The sequence below is a fragment of the Cyprinodon variegatus genome, unplaced genomic scaffold, assembly GCF_000732505.1.
Source record: "Cyprinodon variegatus isolate N-32 unplaced genomic scaffold, C_variegatus-1.0 Scaffold93, whole genome shotgun sequence".
NCBI lineage: Eukaryota > Metazoa > Chordata > Actinopteri > Cyprinodontiformes > Cyprinodontidae > Cyprinodon > Cyprinodon variegatus.
Window position 1 is genome coordinate 409,675 of NW_015150546.1, and position 9,937 is coordinate 419,611.

Below are 9,937 nucleotides of genomic sequence, written 5' to 3' on the forward strand. Positions count from 1 at the left end.
AGGGAGGTGAGATACCTTCAAATGGCAGATCCTGGTTAGGATCAAGGCCTCTGTTCTGTTAGAAGATTTAACCAAGGTACGTTTTAGGACTGCATTTACAGCGATCTATGTCAAGCTTCCTAGTCTTTTGCGATGGGCTGGCAGAGAGAAATTAAAACATGCAAATCTGAGAAAAAAGGGCCACAGATGAGCAAAGAAAATCCGTATGGCTCTAAAAGGAAACGGAGAAGGTTTGGGTTTACTGATTCCTGCAGGTTTTAAATCCTGCTCAACTCTGGCGTTCACAGACTACAGCGACTCCGAAGCAAGGTTACAGTCACGCTGAGCCCAGATGATTTGAGGAATTAAACTGTAAGCTAATTAAAGCGCAGAAGAGTACTGCTGCAGGAACCCGAGTGAACAGAACCAGCAGAATCCTAATGCTGCCCAGCTGCATTCTAACACTTTTCACTAAGTTCTCTGTTTGCATATTATTATTCCATATTATATTTAACAATATTCATATTTTGTTTAATTTTTCATAAGAACACAGCCTAAATAAGAATAATTTATTTCAGTTAGATACCAAAATGAGATTAGGACCTATGAAGTACTTTTGTTTTTATACAGCTATTGTCAGTATTGTCCTTAAATGCAATCATTTCCATGTTTAAGTACTTAATCCTAATTGATATTTCTGGTTATAGCTTAATTTCCACCGAACTGAAAGTTTATAAAGTTCCTACTAATAAAATGTGTTTAATTAAAATAATCCAAAATCTGCCAGGATTTGGATAATTTTGCAAAGAGTAGCAGAACGAAGCCTATAAAACTGATATAATTTAAACATCTAGATAGTTTTCAACCAACAAATGCACCAGTTAATAAAAGGTGTTGCTTCCAGTTTGCTGTCTGGATTTATGCTACAGTTTTAATAATGAAAAACAAATACACTCCTTTTAATGTAAGGGTTAGTAATGATTGTTTTTGCATCCTCTCTTTGTCCCATCAGCCATGTTCACTGGGACTAACATGTCAGAGATGGGAGCTTTTCTGTTTCTTGGGGGTTTGTTGAAAACAGATTCCCTAAAGCTTTTTCTGTTAAACCAGTGTGTTTGTTTATTACTGAAGGAAACTGGCAATTTGCCTCAATATAGGTTAGTTGCAGTAAAAATAGAGCCTTTTAACTCAGTTTTGTCCTTTTTTTTTCCATATCTGGCTAAAGCGCTTCCTGTAAAATCTTTCTTTCACATCTTTGTCTGCATCAAAGGTTAGTACCAGGATAAAAGGGAAATATAGTTTATTTTATGCTGGGAGTTCAGGATAAAGCTGATCTTTTCATCTTTTTTTGGATCTCTTTGATTGTCCTCCATCACACTGCTTTGCCTCAACCCCTGTAGACCCTGCCAGTATCTTGCAGGCAGCTTTTATACCAGGCCACATCTGCAGACAACGGTGCATTCCCTCCTTCTAGACACCCAGTCAGTCAGACTGGAGGGTTGTTTTGGAAATCCTCCCTCATGATTCCCGGCTTTCTTTGTGTCTCCTCTCTGAAGCCTGTCTTCCGGCCTTTTTTTTTATCCCCGCAGCATGTCCTCGTCTCCTTCCCCTGCTCCTCCTCGCTCTTTCAGGGAGCTCCACTCAGCTGCAGTCTCTTCTCCTTTGGCTCCTTAACCTCTTACCTTCCTTCCTCTCGGCATTCCCTTCCCCCTTCCCTCCACTGCTTAACACCGCCTGTTAAATCTCTGTCTAGTCGACAGCATTAAACGTCATGTTAAATATTTAACTAGCCTCACCATGACTTAAAAGACGGGATTATTTTCACAGATAAAAGGTAGCTCTTCATAACATAGCCGTTTGTTAGTTGTGGCTTGTTTTTTAACCACGTGGAGGCACATGGAGACCACGTGTTGGCAGATCCTTCTTTGTGTCCGACTTTAGCTTCAGTAGCCGAAGGGTTGGTGCATTATTCCAGTATATTTCCTAACTCTGATGCTGTTTTACCATCTACTTTGATTCTTACATTCAGTCTGTTTGCAGTTCTTTGCTGACAGTAGGTCTATCTGTCACTTTCAGTCTCTATCACACACACCCAGGCTGTCCTGTGCAGGATTAAAAGCACACCATCTCAGACTTATTTAGCTCATTTTATAATTCCTTAATCCCTACACTGAAAAAGCAGCGTGCACATTTTCACCAAAAAGGAAACTAAATCCAGACTGGCCTATTAATCTGACACTCGGCTGTGCAGACTCTGCATCCTGTCGACTGGTTGTGGATTTCGTATTTGTATGGTGGAGATAGGCGAGGGTTATGGGGTTGGTGGTGGGGGGGGTTTAATTGGGCAGGTGCAGAGACAGCTGGTGTGGGCAACTCCAACTGAGGGGGAGGACCGGAGCGACGGCGAGATTCCTGGAGAACAACATGAGCGTAGAGTAGCAATTGAGCTTAAAAGAGGAAGAAATGAAGGCTTGAATCAAAAAAAGAGTTTGCATTTGGGGATTTTTTGTGTTGTACTACTTTGAAAAATCACACTGAAGACTAATTCTGACAGTGAAACAAACACTGGAGTGACTGTTCTCCAGGTTCTTCACATTTCTGTTCATGTTTTGTGATTTATCCAAAATTATCTTCATTTGGACATTGATTGAAAAGCCGGTCGGAAGGTCTGGTACTGTGATAAACTGGTTCAGATTTTACTTGTCATTTTATGATCGTTAAGCTGAGAAAACTCAGTGAAAGACCAAATGTTGGGTTTCTCAAGGCTACATTTTCAGCCGAGTTTTATTTGACCTCCACACAGAGCTGTGCATACTCATGATCCTAATGCCCTTGCGATGTTTAAACTCCTAGGGAAATGCTTAAATGCAAAATGTGATCGGAAATTATTTTTCAAGTGGTTTTATTTCAGGGGTTTCATATCTGTAAGATATGGGTCCAGCTATAGGACTGCCTGTAAAGCCCAAACTAGATACTTATATTAGCGACTGAGATGCTAAAGGTCGTTAAGAGTGCTAAAGAGAGAAATGTCCGTAGGTAATTTGTAATCTTATTTATAGTCATTTTCATCTATAATATCACAATAAAATATATTTTTGTAACTGTTTCAAATCTGTAGAAGAAGAAAAACAATTGCAAAAAATCTGATTTTATTACAGACTGTAGTTCTGCACCTTACCAGTAGGTGGTGACATGTCCACATGAGGCTTCATGAACTGTGGGGATCGTTGAAGCAATTTGGCCAAATGGTTCAATGCCTCATGTCATCTCACCATCACTACTGAAAATCTTCTTATTTCTACCATCATGCTGTATGCTAGTTGCTTCTCTTTCTTTCCTTCTCTATGGAGCAATCCCACATTAAGTGTAACACTGCCACCTAAAGGGCTGGAGTGAGAAATTTAGTCTCTACTGTACTCTTGTTAAATGTAATGTGACCGAAATTTATATCCTCTGCCATTTGAAAATTGTGTTTTGTGAAATTGTAATATATTGCATAAGGAATGAATTGCCCATTCATTCAAATCTATCAATCTAGAGCTGATCAGACTCACAGTTCTCACTGCAACATCAGTCGTATCACAATAGCTAAACGCTTGGTCCCTATATTTGCGGTATTCAGTGGCCCAATCACATCTTCCCTTTCCTCCATTCGTGCTCTGCATGTCAGTAATACTTTTTAAAGGGTGAGATCCATTTTTAAAATTGTAACGTAAAAGTTGGACAGGAGGGAAAAGTTTAGATAGTTTCAGCATCTGACTTTAAAATCACTGTTCAGAGCTGATTAATCTGTTAAAGTAACACAGGCTAACAAGACTGATTAAAATGTAACTTTTTTTTATTAAGGCGAAAATACAGATTATATGGTTTTAAGATAAGGTGTTAAATCACATATAACTGTATATCCTTGTCTTTAAACTATTTGAGTCTGCTTAGTTCTAATATTGTGTTGCTGGCAGATGGAACCATGAAATAATTACCTCCATAGCTTGTATCTAATATGCCACTTTGCAGTTTTAATACTGATGTTGCAGTTTTTTACGCATTACGTGTTGTATAGTGGGATATTTTTGAAAAATTCCTAATTTAAGTCTGATAAGTCTGATACAATTGATTAAACCTATACTTTTTCTCTTTGCAAACTCTCAATCACTAAGCTGGCCGTATTCTGGTTTCTTTGTGTCTCCCCTTTCTTTCTCAGAGGCGTGTGATGAGTGTCCGCTGCCCTCTAGTGTTTAAAGTGTACATTAATCAGAATGTTTCTACTATTTTGTCATTGCTCCAGGAGGAGGCCATCCCGGAGCTGGAAATCGATGTTGATGAACTGCTGGACATGCCCAGTGACGTTGAGCGAGCAGCCAGAGTCAAGGTGAGGAAAAAATCCAGATTATAACAGTCATGGGGGATAAAAAGGAAATCGAGTTTACGTTAATTTATTTCATTATATTACAGGACTTACTGGTTGACTGCTTTAAACCTACTGAGGTAAAGTAACTGGCTTCTATCCTCTGCTTTAGCTCCATTTACTTGGTATACAAGCACATTGTGAGTCCGGTTCTCCTTGTCTTCATGTAGGACTTCATCTCAGAGCTGCTTGACAAAATCAGAGGAATGCAGAAGCTCTCTACACCTCAGAAGAAATGATGGCATCCTTCCTTTCGCCCCACATTTTCCCGTCCTCTCCAGCCCTCACTTCTCGTCTTCCCTCATTGCCCCATTTATTCTTTATTTAATGTCTTCTTCCATTGAAGGTCATGATGTATTACAGCCTACCCTTGTTTCAGCTTATAGTTAAACCACTTTAATTTACCTCCATGGATTTGGACTCTCTTCAGCAGAAATGAATAATTTGCGAGGTAACTTGTCTGTTATAATCCAACCTCTCTCCTTCCTCATTGTTTCCTCGCCTGCCGTTATTGGCGCTTCTCCTCCTAATCTTTCTCCTCTTCCTCCCACTTTCCCATCTGCCTGTGGAGGAACAGAGTCCCATAATTACTGTAAAAGCGGGGTTGCATGGAGTGGGAAGAACATGAAAAATACAGGCCCACCACCACAAAAAACTGAGAATGGAGAAGGATACAGATGTAACAAATACTTCAGCCTCTACCAGCGAGATTATGTGAATATCGCAACTTGTTTATCTCCATTTAGAGATCTGTTTTGATTTCCTGTTTCTGTTTAAGGGCATGAGGATCATCACTTTACCTTAACATTTTTAGATCATCTCTGTGGGGCTCTATTTATCCCCCTGAACACAGGCAGTGCTGCATTAAGACTTTTTCTGTGTCCCTAAGGGCATATATCATCATTTTTTTACTACTTCCTTTGTGTCCAGGCTTATTGCTCACAGTAGCTGCATTCATTCTGCATTCATGATTAAAACTGATTTTTTTTTTTTTTTTAAGTGACTAGCGAAAAATTAATGCGGAGCAGCTAAATTATGCTTAACCACTGAACTCTGGTGTCAGGCCATAATACCATGAATACCGACCACTAAAGCAGAGTCAATCAGTCAAGGCTTGTACTGTCATTATAAACCATAAGGATTTTTTTTTCTTTCTGGGAGACGTTTGTTAAAAATGCATATTAAATACACACACACAGTCGTTAAAAACACTTCCAGAAAAAGACAAAGAACAAAAATCCTCAAAACAGACTTAAAAAGGTAAAAATTAGTTTGAATTATTATTTTTTTTTCCAGTAAGAAGACAGAAATCAAGGGAAATGTTTAAGGGTAGTAGAAACCTAACAAACCAGCACACTTCAGAGGATTTTAAAAGCTCCATGAGGAAGTCTTCCTATAATCTACTGCAGTGGGGAATCAGAAAAAGCTCCTACATCCTTAATGCAAACAAGTCATATTTTTATGTATATCATGAAAGCAAATAAAAGAATATCAGTTTATGATTAAAAACAAAAACTACCATGTAGGACACTGAAATTAGGGTGGCTTTTAGGGTAAAAGTTTCAGTTACTGCTCCTGTTCTGACTATTCATTTATCCAAGAGCTGTCCCACCTGGATGCTTCATTCAGTTAGTGTATAAATCTCAATTTTCATAATAATTTAGTCTTCTTTTGTGTTAGTTTACTGTGTATTTGGCTATTAGAAAGTTAAGCTAATGCTATAAAGTTGCTTCCAGAAGGGGAATGATGAGGACTGAGATACTCAGACAGACATTTTCATAGCTGGTCAACTTTATATATACATACAGTATGAAAGTCACCCTGGTCTGCCTGTCGACTCCCTGCCTGAGCCATTCGTCTTAACCGTGGAATGAGTTGTCTTGTGTCTTCATCCCTATAGCTTTGGATTATGTATTTACTTTTAATCCAGATAATTATGGCTTCATAATCCAAGGGCAAAAAGGGTGAAAATCTCTCTTTAACTGTGAGGGAAAAAATACCCGCTGCTTTTTTTTCCTTTTTTTTTTTTTTGGTGCCACCAAATAAGCGACCACACATTTTTTTCACATACGCCTTAATAAAGGTATTTTTTATTGTGAAAACTCTCTTTTTGTGATTACCATAAGAGGTTTTCAGACTCTACGTCATCATCCATATATGGTAGTGCCTTCCTGTTTTAGTAAAGGGTCTTTTTTTAATATAAAATCCCATTTTAAAGGACAAGTTTTTATGTTGGTCAGGGTTTTTATAGGTTTTCTGGCTCTAACATGATGATATATGCCCTTTTGAATAAAAACCTGCAGTGTGTCATTTCTGGTGGAAGAAAATCTGAACCTTTTGACCACAAAGCGTTGTGTAAATCTATCTTTAGTAGAGCAAAGAGGAAACTTTGATGCCTGGAAATAGTGATTGAACATTTAGAAAGACTCACTGGTTAGCCGTTTGGCTGTAAGACCTGCTTTAGACCTTAAAATAAACCGTTTTTGTATTTGAAGCTAGACCAGAACATTTTTTCCTTCTTCTTTTAGGCTTAAAGGGATGTTTTGTTCCTCAGCCTGCACATACACATGTATATCTGTGTTATTATTAGTGTATGTTGCTACATAATGTACAGCAACATCTGTCATAGTATGGAGTGTTTCTGGGCCTGTATATTCTGCTGTTGTGTAGGACAGATTTGTCTGGATTGTGTTTTTTTTTTTTTTTTTTGGAGGGAAGGGGGATATAGGACTGGTTCCTGTTTTTATTTCTAGTCAATCACAAACTGATAGTCATAAAGGGGAACCCTGTTGAAAAGCTGCCTTTTTAAAAATCACACCACAATAACCTGACATCACTTCCTCTGTTATTTACTTCCCATTTTCTCTAAACGGATATGTCATTTCTCCAGGCTCCCTCCTTTGATTGTCACACGCCAGTAGAATCACCAATACGATGTCCAGAAATGAGGGGGGAGTTTGTTTTCTCTTCTTTTTGTTGCTTCGTTTCAAACTGAATCATCTTTGATCCGTTAAGCCTTTTCTTCTTTTTTTTTTTTACTTCTTTCTTCACTCACCCGCATCTGAGACGTGTCAGTTTTATTTCCAGGTGCACAGGCAGAGCTGACATGCGTCCACAGCTGCAGCTTCATCTCCTCCCTCCCAAAAACACACCATTGCAAAGAACAAGCCATCTGTTTCTGATCGCCAACCAATCAGATCAGAGCCTGAGACCCTGCTGGCCAACAGCAGCGCTGGCATTTTTCGCGATTCGTCTGCACCTGCCGTTACAGACCTTTAACTGTCCTCTCAGATATAGCCCATTTACACGCTGCTGCTCTCTCATTTCTGCACCTTTTTCCTTCCCTTACTTCCATTTTTCTTTTCGTTCTTTTAATCAAATGTTGCCTTAGGTATAATTTATGTTACACAAACCAAAAAAAACCAAACAGGAGTACTTCAGTTTTCTGTTACTCAGCAGATCTACACTGCCTTCCAAAAGTATGAATGCTCCTTGAAAGTTTTCCCATTTTATCATCTTTAAAACCATAAACTCCACTCAATTTTAATAGGATTTTATGACAGTTCAACAAAAAGTAATGTCTAATTATGATCTCTAATTACAGTCTTAGTCCTGTTGTTGCAAACTGGAGAGATATGTACAATCCACAACGTATATTTTTCCTACCTGAGCTGTTTATCTCAGAAGCTCCTCCACAGTTATCCTTACTCTCTCTCTCTCCTGCTTCTCTGATGACTGCTAACCAATTAGGCCAACCTTTCCATTTCTGGTTGATGTAAAGCATTCAAAGCTGTGGGATTTTGTTTTACGGTGTTGGAATAATGCGGCAGAATTAAAATGCATTCCACACTTCCCATATTTTATTAGCAAAAACAATGTTAGTTCATCAAATGAAGTCCTAATAAAATACTTATGGAGGTTTGCGGTTTAACATGAATAAATGTGAAAAGTGAAATGCGAGTGAATACTTTTGCAAGAAGCTCTGCATTATGTGGAGAATTTGTTATCTTCTGTCACTCCTTGTTTCAAAATGTTTCTTTTTTTATTATTAGAAGTGAGTGTTTAATACTTAGGCCTTTTGAAACGATTCTGTTTTAGGTAAACAATGTTATTCACTCTGACCCATGTAAGACTGGTCTGTTTTTATCGTGATCATCACACCTCTTGATGCCAAGCCTTGGAATAACAGTTAGCTAATCAACAACAATAACAAAAAATCCATTCAGATGCATATTTCCGGTGCGATTGCTTTTGTCTTTATCTGTGGCATTTCCAGACTGAGCTCTCTGCGGTTTCCTCTTATTGGTCAGATTGTTTTAGGCAACTTCAATCAGCAGCTGAATTTGAGTGGATTTTATGTTTCTAAATTCAGGTTTTGGATTAAATATATATCTTCTTAGACTGTTATTGATAAGTATGATGTTTTTCTTTTTCTTACTGTTGGTGAAAATGTAAAAAAAAAAAAATCAAATATTGTATGCTGATGATCATTGAGGCTAAATACAAGAGCTAAACCATGCAGAATGGAGTAATAGTGGCAGTGTTTTGCTTTGTTTTGTTTTTTTAATGATTAGACAAACAAACAAATGTAGCAATATGAGAAACTGGTTTTGTTTTTTGCCCAATTTTGTTACACTTTTATGCAACTTTAATAAAAACATTTGAAATTCATTTTTTGTTTGTATTTAATTACCTTTTCTATAGCGTCATGACTCTGTTTTCTTGTGATTGCCAGAAAAGTTTATTTTAAAATTTCGAATTTTTGTGTGTTTTGCTTTTAAGCCTCACTTAAATTTAAAAAGTCAAACACATTTAACTACAAGGGAAAAGAAGCCTGACTTAATATGAGTTAAACCCAGGAGGAAATGCTATTAAGACTGGAATCTAGCTGGCTTAGTTAGCTCACCAATGAAATTAGACTTTAATTGTTTTTTGTCCTTTAGGCACATTCAGGTCTGTTTAGTCCCACAGTTTTAGTAACAAAAACACTTTAAATTGCTACAGATGAACAGAACATAAGAAAAGATGTAATGGTATCTTTGGGATGAGGAATCTGACCAAAAGAACAAAAGCATTTCTACAAATAACGCCTCTATGCTCCCTGTGATCTGATGTGAAAAAAAAATGTGTAGTTTTTTTTAAAGCTTAACATTTCTATTATATCTTTTGCAAAACTAACATAGCATTTCAGAAGCAACATTGTACCGATGCTCAAACACGGTAGTGATAGTGTGGTGGTGTGGGGCTGGTTTCTTCCTTTAAAACTTGACCCACCAGCAGTAGATGAAAGCAGCCTTGGAGTCAAAAACGGGGCTGTTTTTAGCACTGTTGCCTTGCAGTAAGAAGGTCCTCGGTTTGAATCCTGCCAGAGGGTCTTTCAGCATGCAGTTTGCATATCTCCCTGTGCATGCATGGGTTCTCTCTGGGTACTCTGGCTTCCTCCCATAGTTCAGAAATGTGACTATCAGGTGGATTGGAATCATTAAATTGCTCTCTGGTGTGTATGAGCAAACTGACTACCAGTTCAGTGTGTACTCCACCTTAAGCCCATAT

The 9,937-nt window shown here is 38.0% G+C and overlaps 1 protein-coding gene across 1 annotated transcript in view; it reads left to right on the forward strand.

Annotated features, from left to right (window-relative positions):
* The window catches only part of ppp1r14b (protein phosphatase 1 regulatory inhibitor subunit 14B), a 36,318-nt gene extending 27,263 nt beyond the window's left edge, over window positions 1-9,055 (forward strand). The window contains exons 2-4 of the mRNA XM_015373846.1: window positions 4,265-4,348; window positions 4,432-4,464; window positions 4,555-9,055. Coding sequence (XP_015229332.1) covers window positions 4,265-4,348; window positions 4,432-4,464; window positions 4,555-4,623 — 186 coding nt within the window. The 3' untranslated portion in view covers window positions 4,624-9,055. The remainder of the gene's footprint in view (window positions 1-4,264; window positions 4,349-4,431; window positions 4,465-4,554) is intronic.
* Window positions 9,056-9,937: the final 882 nt, after the last annotated feature.